Here is a 21,978-nt window from a genome sequence, read left to right as displayed (position 1 = left end):
GAAAATTTCTTCAAAGACCAAAAGAAAAAAAGAGAGATAAAAATTGTTTAATTTTTAAATAAACCATGTCATAATAGTGTTAAATTTTTTAATTTTGCTGATATATTTACATTTTTCTGAAAATTATAAAAATCTTATAATTTGCAATACGAAGTGTGATTTGATACGATTCAACTCTTATTATGACTTGCAATATGATGATCAACATCAAGCCAATTGGACCATTGATCTTCAATTTTGGAGTGATCGACCGTTGTTCTTTGATATTGGTCTAATCAAACCATTTGATAGGTACTTGAACCCATGACCTCTATGTTGAAACTCTTGTTAGTCTACCACCGAGCCATGAGTAAGGACCCTTGAGATTACATAAACATAAACATAAACATGGTTCATTGCCATAGAAATCACCATTACCATTTTTTTCTCAAAATTAAGTTAAAAACTATCATTTTCTTTTTTTCTTTCAGAAATTATAAGATAACCTTGAAATATCTAACATATTTTGACTCGCCCACATCACCTAAAACCGTTTGAGAATCTTTGTATCAAGGTAAGATTAGAAAGAATCCGTTTCAAGTGTGTGTGTGTGTGTAGATAGATAGATAGAGAGAGAGAGAGAGAGAGTACAACAGATAGGTTTCCCTACACTAATGGGATAACCTTTCAAATTTTAAAAAAAATTAATTAATTAAATTTATAAATTCATGTATGTAATAATCTAGGATTTTTAAGAGATGAGTTGTCAGTTAGTTGTAGATTGATTTTAGGCCGACTAAAAAGTTTTGGGTAAACTGGGAAAATCAGGTTGGGTTGCACGCCTGGTTTTGTTAGCTAAATGATCATGTAATTAACCGGCCGAGACTTGGCTCGAGTTCCCGAGTTGATCCGCCTAGTTTACAAATTATGGGTATGAGAACATTCCCTCAAATCCCATTAAGCAACTATTAATTGTTGAAAATAACTTTGTTATAGTTTCATAATATGCAAATTGATTAAAATCGGCAAAATGAGTCCGAATCCAAGCCCCACATCAAGTTCATTTATTTCCTTAGACATTGTGATTATGGTTTTTAACGTAGCATTCATATCTTTTAATGTGTGTCAACAGCACTCCGTTAAGATGGGCCGACATCAAAACGAGCAAGTTATTCAAATAGGAAATGGAATGTCGCCTTCGGATACAGGCATGGAAGCTTTCTTCAAACAGGTTACTACTTAATTATCTACTCAACATCATTTCGAGGATTGTCAATGCATTCTTTTGTATTTTTTTGTACGAATTCAATCAATGTAATTTGACATTCGCAGGCGGATGAGGTAGAGAAACAAATGGAAAATATCACAATACATTTGCGTAGTCTTCAGGTATCACTTAATAAAAATCACTTGAATACTCTGTTGAATTTCAAATGAAAGATCATATGTAACTTTCTATAATGGCTCAGGCTGCAAATGAGGAGTCTCTGACTGTAACAAAAGCCTCAGCCATGAAAGGTGCTTATGTGAAATACTCTCAGTGATTCTTGCTTTTCTAATCGGTCCCTTGATGAGGATTGACAACCAGAATTTATTTATTTATTTATGTTTTTTTTTTTGGGTCATTATAGGAATCAAACAAAGAATGGAGAGTGAGATTAATGAAGTTGGAAAGATTGCTCTAAATGTGAAAATGGCCCTTGAACAAATTGATAGAGATGTGAGCCTTTTGCCTTATCGATGAAACAATGAAATGTTGAAAACATTACATTTGTTCGTGTTTTGATGAAACAATAGAATCCAAAGAAGCTTATATATTACCTTTTGGTGTTTACGATTAATGATTTCTCGTGACGTTTTCCACTCTTTACAGAATATGAAAAACAGGCAAAAGCCGGGATGTGGGAAGGGGACAGGTATTGATCGATCGAGAATGGCAGTCACTGTGTAAGTTAGTCAATATGTATCACTATTTACATTCTAAGGCATGGAGTAGTAGGAGCCAGGTGGCTATTAATGAGCCGGATCCAACCATGTATAAGTAAATAAATAAATATTTTGAATGGGGCAGTCCGCCGTCGCCCGAGCAATCCAGAATCAGGGCCTAAATGAATCCAGGTTGAGACTGTTGACATCCTTATATGAAGACATTAATATATGCTTGGGAAAAATATTAGAATTGCAACGCATTAATGGGATCATTAGTTTTGATCTGAAGGTGCTTGTTGATTCAATGTTGAGGCCTTAGATTCGAGGCTCAACTTTTACCTCATTATCATCCTAGCTTTTCTCCCAACAATTCGAGGCCTACTTTTAAGTGGTAGATTGGGAGAAGTTTTATGATCGGCGCTGTCTATTGGACTTCAACTTTCTTCTTACCTATAAAGCTATAATAAAAATAATTTTAGGTTGTCTTTCAAACTACCATTTGCATCCATTTGATTTACAAACTGCCGATGACTTCATTAGAACGAAAAATTCACTTATACTGCCATTAATTTACCTTTAAAAAAAAGAAAGAAAAGAGATTAGGCTCCAAACTGTCGAGGACCTCACATTGTATGAAAATTTTCGAACTTGCTACTTGTACAAACTTGCAGTAAATAAATGCAGGAACTAATTGAAGTATCAAATAAGTTATAACTCTACACATGTTCGAGTGATGAATATGAAACCAATCTACCATTGGGAAGAGACATGGACGTCGTCGATTTCTTTGAGATAGTTTGCACCCCTTAAACAATTTCAATTAGTGCACAGGCCGAAGGAAAATCCCAACACCATTACACCACACTCGTCCTTCGAATATGTAATGTATAAAAGGGAGAAAACAAATTTTTTTAATTTCTTCGGAAGACAACGCGAATGTTTTTTGTTTGATTTTTTTTAAATCAAGAAAAACCTACTTTTATAATGAGAAGAAAACATCAGTTCAAAGTTCAAGTCACGACTAATGAAATGTATCGAATGAAGCGCGACACAACCATTGAGATGCGCCCATTCGAGGAGGTAATGCCTTATGATGACTAAGCTCGAGCGCCCAGGCGGGCTTATGCATATTATAACACATTACATAAGAGTCTTATAAGAATGATGCTTTATAAAGACATTTGTATCTACTTTCCCATCCGATGTGGGGACAAAGTTTTGCTTTTGAAAAACAACATAAGTTCCCTCTTTCAACAAAAATTTTCATGTATTTTTTGAAATACCTATAACAATCCCCTACTTATTTTAAAATAATACAAAAAAAAAAGAAACTTAAGCATTACGAAGAGCTACTACGCATAAATAACGATGACATAAAGTCATAAACCTCATTTAGTGAAACGTGATTGGGCTAAAAGAAATTAGTGAATTTAATCTTGAATTAAATTTCTTTTTAATGTAGACTGTACACGAGATACATGTAATAATTTTAAGAGTATATAAGATGTTTAGTGTTGCACGTAACTGTCGTGTGCAATATCTTAAATTCATGAGTGCTTTAGAGAGTTAGCCAAATTCTCATAAGAAGCGGTCCCGTTTCTACACTCATATAGGTGAATTTATCAAGTGTGTCTCTGTAACAACTATCACACCCCCCCTAATTAAAGGCTATAAATTTGTTAAAGGATATACACAACCTTAATATGTTATAAAAATTTGCATTACTTATATTATAGAAAGAGACTTCAAGAAATAATTTTATCTTAAATTCATGTAATGCAATTATATCAGAAATCACATGAAAACTTATTTTTCCCATTAAACTCAATGTTGGGATCACTAATTCTTAAGTTGGATTACTATTTCCAGTGGCTCATTTTTCTATGGGCTTAAGTCCCATTTTACTCGATGTTTTTCAAATTATCCATGGGCCTAAGTTCCATCTCCATCGATGTTTTTCAAACTTTCTCTCTAATTAGGCTTTTAGTTAAAGCATCTACTATGTTCTCAATGGATCTAATGAAGTTTAGAGTTATTACATCATTTTTAGTGGTTGCCTTACACAACCATGTTTCGGACAGACTTATCCAGATTTTCCATTATAACACTTGCTCAGCTCTTCCTACAGAAGTCATGTTATCACAATGAATAGATATATGAGGTACCAGCTTCATCTAAAAGGATATATTAATTAATAATGTTTTAATATATTCTGTCTCCTCACCTGTTGTTTTCAAAGCCATCACTTCAAATTCCATGGTAGAATGAGCAATACAAGTTTGGTTTTTTAGATTTTCAAGAGATAACTTTACTTGCCAAGGTGAAGATATAGCCACTGGTAGATTTGGAATTATATACACATGAATTCTAATATGCATCACTAAATCCTTCAATAATAGTTGGATATCTTTGCTATTGAATACCAAGATCCCAAATGCTTTTAAGATACCTAAAGGCCCTGTATATAGCATTCCAATGTATGTAACGTAGATTATTAGAATATCTACTATAAAGGCTATGTCTGACTTGATGCAATTCATAACATAAGCCAGACTACCAATGACGATAGCATATTCAGTCAGAGATACTTTTTCACCACTATTTCTTTCTAATTTTATGCTAGGGTTAAAAAGAGTACAAACATGTTTACAATCATAATGATTATATTTTCTTAAAATCTTCTTTATATAATGGGATTTGGTTAAGATCATACCAAAGTCATTCCAAATAATCTTAATCTTTAAAATGACATCAGACTCACCTGGGTCTTTCATGTCAAAATGAGAAGATAAAAAGACTTTGGTTTCATGAATAATCTCTAAGTTGGTACCAAATATCAAAATATCATCCATGTACAGGCACACCATAACACTAGAGTTGCCAAACACTTTAAAATAAATGTATCTCTTATTCTCATTGAACATAAACCTATTAAACATCATTACATGATTAAATTTTTCATACCATTATTTAGGAGCTTGTTAAGTCTATATAAGTACTTTAACAATCTACACACTTTGTTTTTTTTTTTTTTTTGTTAAGGGCTAGAAAGTTCATTTATTTTAACAGAGGAGGAACCCCCACTATTCTTTAGTTTGTAAGAAAGTATATTTTCATGAAACTTTGCATATCTATATTTGATTATGATATTTTCACTAATATTTAGGAATCTATTAGATTTGCTATGAAATGCATACCCTACAAATACACATTGAAATTATAAATCCTGACTTAGGTCCCTTGGGACAAGAAAACCTAACATGGGCAATTAACTTAGGATCAAATCCTAAATAATGTTTCTTGGTATCAATCTTAACTTAGGTCTCTTGAGATATTATGGCTCCTGTGAGAAATTCTCCTAGCGATAAAAAATCAATACGTCTAGATACATTGGATGGACAACATTACAAGCGGTGGAGGCAAAAGATGTTCTTCTCCTTCACAACCATTCGTGTGGCATACATTATCAATCAGGAAAAGCCCACGAACTTGAATGATCCTAAGTTAACTATGTCAAAATTAGGACGAAGATAATTATCTCTATAAGAATTACATCCTTAGCGCTCTGTCCAATCGGTTGTATGATGTATTCTGTGATCTTCCAACCTCTATTGAAATATAGAACATCTTGGAAAAGAAATACAAGACGGAAGAAGCAGGGGTGAAGAAATATACAGTTAGTATATATTTTAAATATCAAATGGTGGATGATAAATCTATAGTTCAACAGACTAACAAGTTTAATTTAATAGCCCATGGGACCATCTCTAAGGTGATTAAACTAGATGAGTTTTTTCAAGTTATAGCAATTATTGAAAATTTCCTCCATCCTGAAGAGATTTTAAAAACTCCCTCCAACACAAATTTAATGAGCTTTATATGGAACGTCTCATTATGCGTTTTCACGTACAAAAGAAGCTATGCTTCAAGATAAAAATGAAGAGTTGAAAGAGGGAATTTCTAAAATTAACTTGGTGAATGACAAAGTTCAGTCTGAGAGTAAATCCTCTAAATTGAAATTGAACCAAATCAATCAATTAAAAAATCTAAGCCTAAGTCCAAGAATAACAACAACAACAAATTCAGAGGAAATATTGTAGAAACTCGCGGAAAATTGATGCAGGAAATAATTGAAATAGCAAATAACTTGAAACTCCATACTTGTTTGAATAATAAATACAAAACCAATTTATCGTTGGGACAAGGTACGAACGTCGTTGCTTTCTTTGAGATAATTCACGCCCCTCAAACAATTTCGATCGGTGCAGAGGCTCCCAACCTATTATCCTTAGAATACAATGCCCAATGATCAAATTTTTTCAGTGTGCACAGGCCAAAGGAAAATCTCAACACCACTATACCACACTCTTCCTTCGAATGCCCAATGTATAAAGGGAGAAAATAGTTTTTTTTTTCTTTGGAAGACAATGCCATGATTTTTTCTTCAATCAAGGAAACCTCACTTTTATAAAAAGAGAAAAACATCTTTTCAAAATTAAAATGCCGTGATTAATGAACATGTGCCGAGAAAAAAAAAAGATTCTAAGCAAATGACCCATCTGGCCCACTGTGGGGCTAGAAAGTTTGATCCAAAGATCTAGTATGCACTATAACTTCCAAAGCCTAAAACTTTGAATCGATTATCCATTTCGTACGTATAATATGTTGCTGGAAAGCTATCAATGATCTTTACATCTTAGCCCATACTAAGGCTAATAGGCGTCGAACAAATTTTTTAAAATGGATTGTTTTAAGGATTAATTTTGAGTTTTAAGTTAAAATTTAGTGGGTAGAGATTTTTATTATTTTTAAGGTAATTTAGAGTTTGGAGAGTCTTAAAATAACTTAAAGTCTTTGTTTGAATCATGACAAAGGGTTCGAATCAGTTTAGAAGTCATTTACTATTTTTAGTAAAATACTATTTTGGGAAGAAAGTTACAGATTTAGGACTTACATACGTCATATGAGAGGGCTTGTAAATAGACTTTTCACCGATAATATCAATTTCTTTTTCTCATTTTTCTCATTTTTCTCTTTACTTGTGGTTCCTTACTCATGTCTCAATGGTAGACTCACAAGAGTTTCAACACGAGGTCATGGGTTCGAGTACCCATTGTGGTGAAATCCTATAGTGGTGTGAGTGCGTTAATTTGTGATCTCTTCTCTTTCTCCATTCACCCATCATGTTACTATGGTTATTGTTGTGCGAGATGCCTTGGATTCTATCAAAATGAGAGTATAGAGAAAGCCACCGTTGATTCGACCAGTATCGCATTGGTACAACTGAATTAGTGGATGAATCTCAGTTTGCACGCTGTACGGTTTTGCATGTTTTCAGTTCGACCAATATGTGTAAGTCAGTTTGTTTCAGTCCAACCGAAGATCCCATTTGGTCTGACCAATGGGTTACACATGTTAGCACAAATTAGAGTATTGAAGTCCGTTTTTTATTAAGGCTTAGTTAATACGAGTATTTTCTCTCTAAGGGCAAGAGTTTTGTGAGGTGAGAGGATTCTAGACACTTGTAAGGACTTGTAAATAGATTTTCTCAAGGGGCTATGGTTTTCTTAGATGTGCATCGCATGGGGAGATCGAGTTTCATCTATAATCAAAGAAGGTAAGTGGTGTAAACTCCAATGCTTTTGATTATAGTGAATTTATGTCACTTTGTGCCGTTGTATTTTTCCGCAAGGTTCTTCATGTTAAATATCTTGTGTTCTGTGTGATTGATTTATTGGTTATTATTTATTCAATTGTTATATCTTCGTTGAACGTGCTTTCACGAAACACACAGATTAACAGTAGTACTAGATCCAAATTTCTAATACCTAGGGTTAATCCAGGTTTGTTGTAGCTCAGGATTACATATTAGTGGTTTGAGATAATAGCAGTAACTCCAACAATTATTTTAAAAAATAAAAATAAAACAAGATAATTGGCATGAGCCTCTATGTTCAATGATGACACAACTCATGTATTTGAACTCTCTTTTCATCGAACTCATGTTTGTGAATTTTGGTTACATGAACAACTTGAAATCCTTATCCCAATTTTAGTATTGTATACGGCCTGTCGTTAATATGATTTTGGTCTTCGTTGCATATTCATAATTTCAGGACACTGAAAAAAAAATTGAAGTATCGCGTGTCTGAATTTCAGGTACTTTTTTTTTCCTTTCTTATTGTAGTCATCTAATCAAATAATAGAAGTTATTATATCATGGGGCAATTGAGTGGTTCCAGTATTAAACCTGGCAGATGCGGGGCCTATGTGATGTATGAAGACCATCTAATCGGCCAATCAAATGTGTCACCTCATGTTACCTCCGTATGTAGAAAATCATCCAAATCTAACACTCAAGTGGGCCACAACATAGGAAACAATGTGAGAGGGGACACCCACCCTTGATTTACACAAGGACCTACTTAAATTTATAGAAAGCTTACCCCTTTAGTCTTGACCAGTTGAAGGGTCTGAATGGCTTGGATTTCATATGCACAACACGGTGGGCCCTCCACTGCCCAAATCAAGGGTGGATGTTCCCATTCAACTTGTTCCCTGTAATGTGGCCCGCCTAATTAACAGATGAGCTTGATGTTAGGTCCCTGGCTGTAAAATGTGAATTTTAATTCATTCCATCATGTGGACCCCACATCCCTTATATATTATTTTGTAAATGTTTGATGGGCCTGATTTCAAGTTGCTACATCATTTTACAGGCTCTAAGGCAAAGCATCCAAGACGAGTATCGTGAGGTGGTCGAAAGAAGAGTTTTTACAGGTTTTCTCATCTCACCACATTATAATAAATAAATAAATATTTTCCAAATATGATTGAACATGGTTTTATTCATTTGATAAGATCATAACTTATGGCTTGGATTCTGTGTTTCCCCCTATTTGAGCAGTGACAGGAATTCGACCTGATGAAGAGGTAAAACTACTCTCTCTCTCTCTCTCTCTCTCTCTCTCTCTCTCTCTCATGCTACTGACGATTGATGTTGCTTTCGAGTTCTTATTGTTATTGTTGGGAGTTTATTTTGTGCTTGTGTAGATGTCCTTTGGTACTCCCTAGGAGCACAATACCATTTATAATTATTGTGTTTTTATAAGAAAAGTAAATTTCAAAAATTAAATATTTATTTTAGAAAATAAATAAATCTATTATATATAAAAAAATTTTAAAAAAAAATTGACCATATGGATTAGGTGTAAGATAAGGGTCCACACACCCGCTCACATAAAATAATCGCCTTGAAGACGGAGGAGGAACAAGCAGAGCCACGGATGGGGGCATTGCAACAACTCAATGCCATTAGGGGGCTCAAGCAGAGGACAAGCCCACAACAAGGAAGCTGATGTACGTCTCGATGGCCATCAATGGACGGGATGGGCAAGTCCACAATCTTTTTCTCCCAATAAAATCAGAGAAGCCTCTCATACTAGCAGTAGTATCTCAACCCCCTCTCTTCTCATGTGAGAACCGAATAACATGAAAATCGTCGCCAACACACCAAGGCAAATCCAGGAAGAAGGGCAAGTCAAGTGAAAAAGCAAGTGGATCAGAAAATGTATCTCGTGCTGGTAGCGAGAAGGAAGTAGGCAGATTAAGAGATTCTTTCTTTCCAGGCGAAGGGGAATCAAACCTATCTCCTACCGAGACAACAGACACTCTTAACGGATCCTCCACACACTGGGCATACCTTTTTCATGTGTCTTTCTCGTGGCGGGAACATAACAACAGGGAAAGACCCGGCCGACTTGCCCAGGGCTCGAGGGCGAACCATACGAGAATAAGTCGAAAGGCTTCCGTTTCCGATCACACCTGATCAGTGAAAATTTCTGACACCAATCATTTACAAGTGAGTATTACACCAAGAATTGACAAGCGAATGAGTTTTCCAGTGGGGGACATGTTGGGGGCCGTTGCACAAAACCTTAGGATCTAGCCGCCCAAAATACCAGAATTATGGGATAATAAAGCAATGAAATAAATCAAAGCATAAATCACACGACACCAGGGAATTTTACGTGGAAAACCCTTAAAGGGGTAAAAATCACGGGACCTCGTCCAGATCAACAATCCACTATAAACCAGAACGTTACAACCGATCACAAGCACACACCGCTTGGATCAAACCTTCTTCACTCACGCAGGAGTGGATAAACAACAAGAGAACAAAAGAAAAACGGAGAGATCTCACCGATCACGAGGACGTAGAAGCGTTGAGACGTGGAATGCGAAGTAGATCACATTTAAGAGCAACCCTTCCATAAGCTTCCTCCCTCTCTCTTTCTCTCTCTCTCTCTCTCTCTCACCTTTGATAGCCCTAAGCCCTCCTAAAAAACCTTTAGGAAACCTTAGAATACCTAGAATATACTCCAATCCCACATACACCCCTTTATATATATTTAGAAAGAAGTAGAGTCGGAATAGGAAACAAAAATCGCAGAATCTACGTTTTCACAATCGCATCTGCATAACTCTTCGATGATATCGAAGGTCCTTCGATGACAACCTTCGATATCATCTAAGGTCCTTTGATGATATCGAAAACGGATCAAAACTGTCCAGCGACCCGGGATGAAAAATCCTGAAAATACTCGATGATATCGAAACTAGTTCGATTTCATCGAACCCAGCAATGAGGAGAAAATTCCCATCAAATCTCTCCCTTTTTTACTCAGGAAGAATTCACCTTCTTCAAGCTAGCCTGGTTTCTACAAACCTCAAACTTGCCTTTGAGCAAAGCCTTGGTCATCATGTCTGACCCATTATCGTCCATGTGGACCTTTTCAAGCTGTAACACCTTCTGTTCCAAAGTATCCCTGATCCAGTGATACTGAATTTCTATGTGCTTCGACTTTGAATGCTGACTTAGATTCTTGCTCAAGTGTATAGCACTTTGACTATCGCAATAGACCACGTGCTGCTCCTGCTTCAGGTTAAGTTCCTGTAAGAATTTCTTTATCCAAAGCATCTCTTTAAATGCTTCTGTGACTGTAATGTACTCGGCCTCTGTCGTCGACAATGCTAAGACCTTTTGTAGCTTGCTCTGCCAGGAAATCGCTCCCCCTGCAAATGTGAACATAAACCCCGATGTAGACTTCCTGGAGTCTATGTCGCCTATCATATCTACATCTATGTAGCCCTCTAACACAGGTTTTTCGTCACCATAGCATAGGCTCAACCTGGATGAGCCTCTTAGATACCACAGTATCCACTTCACCGCTGCCCAATGCTCTTTATTAGGATTGACAAGATACCAGCTGACAATACTAACCGCATATGATATGTCTGGACGCGTACACAACATAGCATACATCAAACTTCCTACTGCTGATGTGTAGGGTATCTTCTGCATCTCATCCACCTCTGCCTTCGTCTTGGGACACTGCCTGCCGCTCAATCTAAATTGACCATACAGTGGAGTACTGACCGGCTTCGCTGCATTCATATTGAACCGCTTTAGGACTTTCTCAATATACCGCTCTTATGGCAGTCAAAGCTTCATGTTGCTTCTGTCACGGGTTATCTCTATTCCTAGGATCTATTTAGCTGGGCCCAAGTCTTTCATCGCAAACAACTTGCCCAACTCCTGTTTTAGCCTGTCGATTTTCTAGTTGTCTTTTCCCATGATAAGCATGTCATCAACGTATAACAGCAGAACTAAGAAATCACCATCTGAGAACTTGTGCGTGAACAAACAGTAGTCTGACTCCGTTCTGTCATACCCATGCTTCAACATAAACGTGTCGAACTTCTTATACCATTGCTGTGGAACTTGTTTCAGCCCATACAAACTCTTCCTCAGCCTACACACCATATGCTCCTTGCCCTTGACTTCGAAACCCTTTGGTTGGTGCATATAGATCTCTTCTTCCAAGTCACCATGGAGAAAGGCAATTTTAACATCTAACTGCTCTAACTCCAGATCCATGCTAGCCGTCAACCCAAGCAACACCCATATAGATGTCTTCTTCACCACTGGTGAGAATATCTCTTCGAAATCCATACCTTTCCTCTGATCGAACCCTTTCACCATAAGTCTGGCCTTAAACCTCGTCTGTGAATTCTTCTGCTCAATCTTCTTTTTGAACACCCACTTGTTACTCAGAGTTTTCTTACCCTTAGGCAGTTTCTCCATGTCATAGGTGTGGTTCTTATGCAAGGATTTCATCTCCTCTTGCATAGCTTTCAACCACTCCTCCTTATGCTCGTCGGCTAAGGCCTTAGAATAATCTTCTGGCTCTCCCCCATCAGTGAGTATAATGTACTCATGCGGCGAGTACCTCTTGGACGGTTGTCTGTCCCTAGATGACCTCCTCACCTGTGGCTCAACAGGTGGATCAAGTGGGGGCTGCTCTCCTGGTCTGTCTTTCGAAGGAACTCCCTCGTCCTCTGCACCTTGCTGTACTCCCCCGTCATCAGGCATCACGGGAGGAATAATCGGATCCATGTCCTCTAGCTCACCTGAACTAGGCTGGTTCTTCTGTCTTACCAATGTCTTTTATACACTGATCTTCAAAGAAAATCACATCTCTGCTCCTGACGAGCTTCTTCTCGGTCGGATCCCACAATCTGTAACTGAACTTTTCATCATTGTACCCTAAGAACACAAACTGTCTGATCTTCAAATCGAGCTTGGACGTCTCGTCTTTTGGTACGTGAATGGATGCCCTGCATCCAAATACCCTGAGATGACTGTACGATGGATCTTGTCCAGTTCCACCTTCTCAGGCACTTCTTCATTCAACAGGGCTGATGGAGACCTATTTATCAAATACACTGCTGTATGCATTGCTTCTCCCCAGAACGTCTTGGGCAATTTCGCATGGGATAACATGCATCTGATTCTCTCTACAATGGTGTGATTCATTCGCTCAGCTACACCATTATGCTGGGGGGTCTTGGGAACTGTCTATTCATGCCGTATACCTAGGGACTTACAATACTCATAAAAGTCGCCAATGTATTCACCACCATTGTCAGTGCGGATGTACTTCAATGATTTACCTGTCTCTCTCTCTCAACTATAGCATGAAACAATTTAAACACACTAAAGACCTCGTCCTTGGATTTCAAAGCATAAACCCAAACCCTCCTAGATGCATCATATATAAAAGTAACAAAATATAATACCCCACCCAAGGTTTTTGTCATCATAGGACCACAAATATCAGAATAAACCAAATCTAATGCATGCACTTTATTAACATGAGAAGCGGATTTAACAAATGAAACTGTATGATGTTTCCCTGATAAACAATCAATACAAGTTTTAAGAGGTATACCTGTCACGTCTAGAAGGAGCCAGTTCTTTACTAGTACCTGAAGCCCTTTTTCACTCATGTGACATAGATGCCTGTGCCACATGTCAATAGTTAAATCTTTCGGTGCGTTCAACCCACCCTTGCACACACTGACACTTGCCTTGTAAAGGGTGCAACACTTCTTTCCTCTAACTGTGATCAACGAACCCTTGATGAGCTTATAGCGCCCACCAGTGTAACATCTCGAAAAAATCCATATAAAAACCCAAGTACCACCTCAGGCAGAAAAACTAAGGACCGAATCCTTTAGAAATTAGACGAAAATTAACTAAGTACTAAACTAAGTTAATCAGCGAATTAGCTCGAATCACTTTCAATACGAACTGAAAGACCCGAAACCAGTAGAATCGCTAACGCTATATTACCTAAAAACCTAAGATCAATCTCAAAACCCAGTTGCTTTCAGGAGCATCACGAAACTTCATATCGGACCTGGACCACGCTTCGAAAGTCCGAGTGATGCGAAACTATACGGTTATAACCGCCTTACTGGGCTTGACGACCATCTTGAAAATCAAGTCCTAATAGTATCTAGAAACGCACAACTTAAGCCCGGAGCGAAGTGTGTGAGAAACGCGAATATCTTTAAAAAATGAACTCGAACTTAAGTGAATTGGGCCGTTCACTTGCAGGCCAAATTTAAGGGTTCAGACCATCAGATTCTAACCCAACTACACCCTCGGATCAGGAAAAAATTTCAACACATGTCAGTGTACTTGTAGCTCTGATCGAATAACGATGACCGTTGAATTGAAACAGATCCTCCACGGTTAATCCATTGATCTGATCGGACCAAAATCTTAACCTAACCTAGATCTGACGTCAAGGAACTTTTTCCAGACCATATGCAGGAAGTGGGCTTCTAGATGAGCTCCATTGGCCCGAAACAGCCACCCTTTGGCTATATCCTAAGTATACCATGGCCCTGGGGCCATTTTCATCAGTCCTGGGCCTATATAAGGACCTAAACTTACCCTTCTCTCATTCCATACGAATTTCAAACCCTAGGAGAGAGAAGAGAGGAAAAAGAGAAGGAATGAGTGAGGAGAAGAGAGAAAAAGTGAGAGATAGTTGCTGGGATTTGATCCCACCACTCTACGTGCTGAATCGTCTCTCTCGTATCGCTATACCGGTGATTCCAGTTCTGATTTTGGGTAAGAAATCCTAACCCTAACCTATTTTTAGGTATCCAAATAGAGTAAATGGTGAAATAGCTAACCTATTTCATGTCATAGGTAACCGTTGTGCCGTAAACGAAGGCATAACGTTCGAATTGAGTTCAATACGAGTTTGCCGACGAAAGGTGCGGACTATAAATGTTTAGGTTATGGTTTTCAAGGCTTTCAATGCCAGTTAATGATTTATGACTGACTTGATTGCTATCACATGTGCTTAGATACGATGTTATCCGTATATTACATATATATGTGTATTATGTTGTTTTAATGCATTCTATGTGTTTGTTGAAATGTTTGATTGAATATGGAATTATGATTTGTGCTTGCCATGATTATTGATTGATAATACATGATCGATATATGTGTGGCAACTCCTTGGTGAAAGGATTTGCTATAATATACGTTATAACAAATTTATTACATGTATGTGATATGTGTAGTCTAAGTGTTTGATAAAATGCCTGAATGAGAAAATGCTTGTTGAAATGGATTTAATGAGGGTGTGGAGATAGGATTCTCAATCCCCTCATCTATAGTTACCGTTTCCTTTTGGTAACCTATCTTACTACTATGTGATTTATGGATGAAATGCCTATGTGTGATAGCATGTGTATTATTTATTTATTGAGATGCTTAAATGAGATTTATATTTAGATTGGTTGTCACATGCTGTCTTTGACTACCACATGTGAATGCTATTATTTGGAGTGTGATTGAGGCTACAATGTAGTCTAGGTAATCGGTAACGGTTTACGATCGGCGATCGAACTATTTAGCCACGACGAATCCAAGTCGTACGGTGATTATCGACAGTGGTTAAGCCATGAGGAGTGCATATACGCTCCATGTTGATTAATTCAACGTACGCTTGTACTAGTTGAGCTTGTCAAGTAACTCGATTGGCCTAATATATGTTCACCATGTATGGACGCTACTGCTTGAATCTAAGGTACCAACTTACTAGTGAAAAGTCCGTTTAACCTTGGTACCATGATCCGCTAAGACTCATGAGCCGGGCATGGTGGTATAGGACACCGTGGTCGAGCTGTCGGCCTACGCTGGGGTGACGAGCCTCCCTGTGGTGTCTAGTGAGCAAACCAAACTCGTGAGTCGAATACGATGGTATGGGACATTGTATTCGAGCTGTCGGCCTACAATCAGGTGACGAGCCTCTTGTAGTGACCCGAGTATACACTAGCACTACACTAAGGTGACGAGCCTTTCCGTAGTAACTTCGAGTATAAACTAGGCATGCGCTTAGGTGACAAGCCTCTCCTTAGCAACCTAGAACTGCTATCGTATGAGATTAACTAGGATTGACGACCCTAGATGGATTATTGTTTGGGTAAATGATATAAAGGGAGGTGCCTTAGCTTCCTGACCTACTGTATGAATAAGACTAAGTAATAACTTAGCTAATCACGTATATGCACCGCATTGCATGTGCCTTTGGCGTTGGAGTCGAACACAAAGGAATGGGTGCATGCCGCGATCGTGAGATGATGTCACAAAGGGAGTGTAGGCGAGGGCATGCATCATTAACACATATCATCATTGCATTAACCAAAGTACCTAGGAATGCTTGTATTATTTTATCATTATTGCTTGACTGAATTGATAACATGTTAACCTTTGCCTTATAGCTCCACTGAGTTGATCACTCACTCTCACTCTGGAACAGTGTTTTAAAACACTAACCAGACCCTGTTATAGTTGTAAATGATGATGCAGCTTACGATCTAGAGCCGGCCTTCTTCGATGACGAGGAGGAGTTCTCCTACCTGCAACTCTCTGACGGGTCTATGTAGACCTGGAGTTGCATCACCGGGGCTATAGGGTTATGGATTAGCAGACATTACACTTTATCATTCTGTAATTTTAGGAATTATACATGTAATTTACTTAACCTGGCGACATGATGATACTCTGGGGACTTACCACTTATATGCTTATATGTACTTATCACAGTCTTCCACTTACGTAATTTAACTATCTCTGGAGTATGATACGTTGATTTGGTATAATCTCACTCATGTTTAATGCACTAATATGGACAACATTTAATCATCATTATCTATGTTGCATAAGTGATGTGTTGGAACTCGGGAGTTGGGCTCCTGCTTGACCCCCGATTTTCAGGGCGTTACAACCAGTAAACCGGCTTTCATAGCCATCATCATCCAACCTTCCTATCGACATCAAGTTGAGGCGAAAGTCTGGGATATGCCTCACATCCCTGATAACCAATGTGCAGCCCACATCGGTCTTCACATAAATATCATTGACCCCTACAATCTTCGATACGCCAGAATTTTTTATCTTCATGGTCCCATAGTCACCTGACTTGTAGCTTGTGAAGAAGTCCTTACGTGGAGTCGCATGAAACGAGGCTCTCGAGTCTATCACCCAGTCGGTGTCCTAACTCGTTACCGTGAGACAAACATCATGATCTACAGAAAGAATAACTATAACGTCATTATCTGAAGCAACCGCAGTGGAATCTAATTCATCTTCCTTCTCCTTTCCTTTTCCTTTCTTGTCGTTATTATTCTTACGATATTTATACTTATAGTGGCCCTTCTTGCCACAATTTCAACATTCAACATCTTTCGTGGTACTCGACTTGCCTCTTAATTTATCTCGGGCCTTCCCGCCCTTCCTGTTCTTTCCTCTCCCCCGTTCCTATGTCACAAGGGCCTCTTGCTGAGTAGACCCCTGAGACTTCCTCCTTGTCTCCTCATTGAAGAGACAACTAGTTACCTATTCCATAGATACCTTTCCGTCTGGCGTGAAGTTACTTAGAAACACCACCAATGTCTCCCAACTGTCAGGCAATGAACTAAGCAATAGCAAAGCCTACAATTCATCATCAAGGACCATCTTCATAGCAGAGAGCCGGTTTATTATATTGTTGACCTCATTCATGTGCTCAGCCACAGAACCACCATCTTTGAACTTGAGATTCACAAGTCTTCTTATCATCAAGATTTTATTACCGGCTATCTTCCTCTCATACAGCCCTTTCAATTTCAGTCATAGGCTAGCGGCTAAGGTCTCCGTAGACACATAGTGAAATATGGAATTGTCCAACCATTGTCTAATAAACCCCACCACCTTCCGATCCATCTTCTTCCAATCATCATCAGACATATCCTTAGATTTTGCTGAATGCTTAAAATTGGAGAATATAAGTCCTTACAATAAAGCAAGTCCTCCATCTTAGCCTTCCATATGGTCCAGTTAGAACCATTGAGGCTGATCATCCTTGATGAGCCACCTTCCATAATTCAGAACCAATCCCACTCCGCTCAATGAACTTAGCTCTAATACCATTTTATTGGGGGTCGTCGCACAAAACCTTAGGATCTAGCGACCCAAAACACCAGAATTATGGGATAATAAAGCAATGAAATAAATCAAAGCATAAACCACATGATACCAGGGCATTTTACGTGGAAAACCCTCAAAGAGGTAAAAACTACGGGATCTTGTTCAGATCAACAATCCACTATAAAGCAGAACATTACAACCGACCATAAGCACACGCCACTTGGATCAAACCTTCTTCGCTCATTGAGGAGTGGATAAACAACAAGAGAACAAAAGAAAAATGGAGAGATCTCACCGATCCCGAGGACGTATAAGTGCTGAGACGTGGACTGCGAAATAGATCACTTTTACGAACAGAACCTCCCTTCCACAAGCTCTCTCTCTCTCTCTCTCTCTCTCTCTCTCTCCTTTGATAGCCTTAAGCCCTCCTAGAAAACCTTTAGGAAACCTTAGAATACCCTGGAATACACATCAATCCCGCATACACCCCTTTATATAGATTTAGAAAGAAGTAGAGTCGGAATAGGAAACAAAAATCGCATAATCTGCATTTTCGCAATCGCATCTACGTAACTCTTCGATAATATTGAAGGTCCTTCGATAACAACCTTCGATTTCATCTAAGGTCCTTCAATGATATCGAAAATGAACCAAAACTGTCCAGCGACCCGGGATGAAAAATTCCAAAAATACTCGATGATATCAAAACTAGTTCGATTTCATCGAACCCAGCAATGAGGAGAAAATCTCCATTAGGACAGACCCCACGGAATGGAAGGAAGGGAGACCGTCGATTGAGCATTGGCACCACATTAGCCACCAGTCTCCTATTCATTATTATTATGAACCCCTGCCCCTTTCTTTCTACTGTAGGGAGATTAGCAAGTCCGATGTGACTATGACTCCTCATAATAGTCAAGTGATTTGATTCCCCCGCATCCCTAAGCATAAGGAATAAAAGAAAGCAGTTAGCAAGTTGCTTTAAAGAAAACCACTTCTGTTGTTTCGAGTTATAGGTATATGGAACTAAGCATCGGCTTATAGAAAACTTCTTGTGCCAGTATGGGCACATTGAGTTAACTCGGCAGGTTCGCCTAGATGCTTAGTGGAGAATGAGCTGGTGGGAAAGAGCTGGAGATCATGAGAAGCATTTTCACACAAGGAGGCAGGCGGCTGGGAAGCGAAGTTCGTCGAATGACGAAAGAAGAAGAGGAAATGCTGCTCAAAGGAGAAATGCTACCAGAAGAAGAAGAAGTCAGACTCGAGTTTCTGCTGACAAGAGGTATCACATCTACCCTCAACTTCAAACCAAGGGAATAAGGAAAAGACAAATAAAGCCAATAGTGTATGGGAGAACAGAAAGCTGAAAAACGTGTGGTATTATAACTACTTACTATGGGAGAAATCCACTCCTATGGTTGGATGGAGACATGGAACTCTCGTTGTTGGACCACCAGCCGCCTCTCCTCCTTGTCTCCATTCTGATTGATTCGCTTCTTCCTTAGGGCAAGCGCTTGGTTCGCCATGGAGAGTCCCCCTCTCCTTTTAGGCCATTGCTTTCCATGAGAGTTTGAGGAGGCACACCATGTGAATATCATGCAATTGTCGAATGCCTAAGCCACCTTCGGCTTTTGGTCGACATACCATTTCCCCCGAAATTCAATCATGACGAATGAGAAATATCAACAAATAGTAGGAACCTAGCAGTGGAAGGGGGTTCCCAAGCTCCGTAGTGAATGGCTCATTCGGAAGGAAAATGCCTTTCTTCAATCTTTAGGCACATAGACCGCGCATTGGTCCCCCCTATTGCCCCTGGGCAGCACCACGATTCCCGTAATCCTCAATGAGGTACCTCATCTCATTGAAGAGGTTCAGCATGTAAAAGGACCAACAATGATCGTCGAAGGAGTAGGAGCTAATTCGGAGGGGTCAACGAATGAGCCTAGGGCTGCTTCCTTCCTACCACGTCCTTCCTTGTGTGTCGGATATACAAAGCGAGTGCACCGGAAAAGAACGGGGGTCGAATGTTATCATGAATAGACATTATCTATCTTTGTCTCTTTTGGATAGAGATAATTACACAAGTAAAAACAAAATTTATTACCACGTAGCAATATATTTAATTACCATCTAGATCCTAATAAGTTCAACTAGCACCGATGGCTACATGTATAGCCATGCGTCAAGCATACTCAATCAACACTAGTTGGAACTTTGAATCCTGGCTTGACCCTAGTTCACGCTCTAATTACACCATAGTTCAAATGGGTCCAACGAAGTGCCTAAAAGATTAGGCACCTTAGGTATCCTAAAGATGTACAAGAGTGTCTCTCCAAGGACGCAACCGTCCCCACATTCTATAAATCCTGGACATTATAATCCAGATACATAACAACATTCCCAAATCAAGTCATTTATAGCCTTGTACTCTCATCTCTACCTTTTGCACTTGAGCTCTTGAATATATTTTTACAAGGCATATTAATGTCAACACTCGGAGATATGGTCAACAAATAGAGGTGTAAATTTTCATGTTGAATTATATATCTAAGTTCATTGTATTCTAAAAACAATTTGCCATCTCTCTTCTTTTGTACTCGCTTGGAATATGCAGAAAAGCATAACAAATCTATCTTCTGATAGTGACTATTTAAGTTAAAACTTAAACTTGCAATTTAGTATTTCCACCTTAAAACATTCTTGTCTCCTCCATTTTTTTCCTGCTAGTATTTCCAAAAGTAATTAAATTCTCTTAATAAAAGTGATTCATGAGAGAAAATCTCTTCTACTCTCTGTTGTGACTCATTGTCATTAGCTTCTTCATCGGTTGCAATGCCACTAAGGAGCATAAAATAAACTTTCAACACCAACACCCACATTCTGCTTCTCTGATAATCACCAATCTGTGTTTTTCGCGACCGTATGCAGACGATTGACAACTTGATTGAGACTGGACACAGTGAACAGATCTTTGCCAATGCAATTCAAGGGCAAGGGCGAGGACAGGTAACTATAAAGATCTGAAGCCCAACAAGTTACTTGTAGAATTATCTAACTGCCGAAATTCTGCAGATCGTGGACACATTGGCAGAGATTCAAGAGCGGGCCGATACAGTGAAGGAAATAGAGAAAAAGCTTTATGAATTGCAGCAGGTATGCTGCACTTGAAAATCTCTTTCGCATGCTTGCAGTCGCCGAACTCAGAGAGTTGGAACATGCTATGAAATGCGTGATTGTGATTGCAGATGTTCATGGATCTGTCGGTACTGGTCGAGTCACAAGGCGACCTGCTGGACGACATCGAAACTCAGGTTTCATACAAGCTAACTATTTCATGGATACTATTTTCATTAATCAATGTCAGTTTTTTTTTTTGTTCAGATTGATGGGATTTCCTGCCTTAGATGGTATGCATGCATTTGAGAGTGCTCTCGGTTCCCATTGTTAAAATGCAAGTGAAATGCTTGTGACTTGAGGTAGAAATGCAAGGGAATTGAAAGCCCGACAGCTCCACTCTCTATGGAACTAACACCAACTGCCCATTTGGTAGTGTACATCTATGTGCTGATGGGTGTATGTATCACATCCAACCTAACCTGTCCATCAGATGGGTACCCTCAGGTTACTCCCAGGGCCTCAAAATCAGCGTGATTCAAAACTTGGGCGGGCCACATATCACGGGGAAGGTGGGAGGGAAGCCATGAACATCAATAGCATCATAGCAGCATCATAACTCTATATGAAGCATTTGAGCGCATGTTTTGGTTGCAGTTGGAGAATCTGTGAAGTGGGTTCGATATGAAAACATCATCTGTTAATAGAAAGAAATGAAATTAAAGAAAAATGAATCATCGATCTCACTGGTTTTTGCTGATATTGAAAACAATTGACTGTTCAGGTCTCAAAAGCAGTCGATCACGTCGATTCCGGAATGAGGATCCTTAAGAAAGGGAAGAAATTGCAGCGGGACACGCGGAAATATACATGCATTGCTGTCATTATCCTTCTCCTAGTCATTATCATCGCCCTCAGTGCATCACTGAAGGAGGTCATGCCATGGAGTAAAAGGACATGAATTGGAAGCAGTTATCTACAATGTGTATGTGCACATGATTGTTTCCTTTTGATGAGATGCCCAACCGCCATCGCAAACCGCATATTCGACATGTAATCCAAGAACTGGAAATGCAATTTGGTCCGCGATGTTTTTGGGACATCTAATCTGTCCA

The 21,978-nt window shown here is 38.9% G+C and overlaps 1 protein-coding gene across 1 annotated transcript; it reads left to right on the top strand.

The window, feature by feature from the left end:
• The first annotated feature begins 1,123 nt into the window (after window positions 1-1,123).
• LOC131218222 (putative syntaxin-131) lies at window positions 1,124-21,824 on the top strand. The gene is made up of 12 exons (XM_058212903.1): window positions 1,124-1,210; window positions 1,312-1,368; window positions 1,449-1,497; window positions 1,611-1,699; window positions 1,853-1,926; window positions 8,025-8,067; window positions 8,628-8,688; window positions 8,816-8,841; window positions 20,678-20,755; window positions 20,822-20,902; window positions 20,995-21,060; window positions 21,648-21,824. Exons 1-12 carry the CDS (start codon window positions 1,124-1,126, stop codon window positions 21,822-21,824), a joined length of 888 nt encoding a protein of 295 aa, XP_058068886.1.
• Window positions 21,825-21,978: the final 154 nt, after the last annotated feature.

Source organism: Magnolia sinica, chromosome 11 (assembly GCF_029962835.1).
Source record: "Magnolia sinica isolate HGM2019 chromosome 11, MsV1, whole genome shotgun sequence".
In the NCBI taxonomy this organism is placed as follows: Eukaryota; Viridiplantae; Streptophyta; class Magnoliopsida; order Magnoliales; family Magnoliaceae; genus Magnolia; species Magnolia sinica.
Note: the sequence above shows the minus strand (reverse complement) of the source record. Positions and strands in the feature narration are given on the sequence as shown.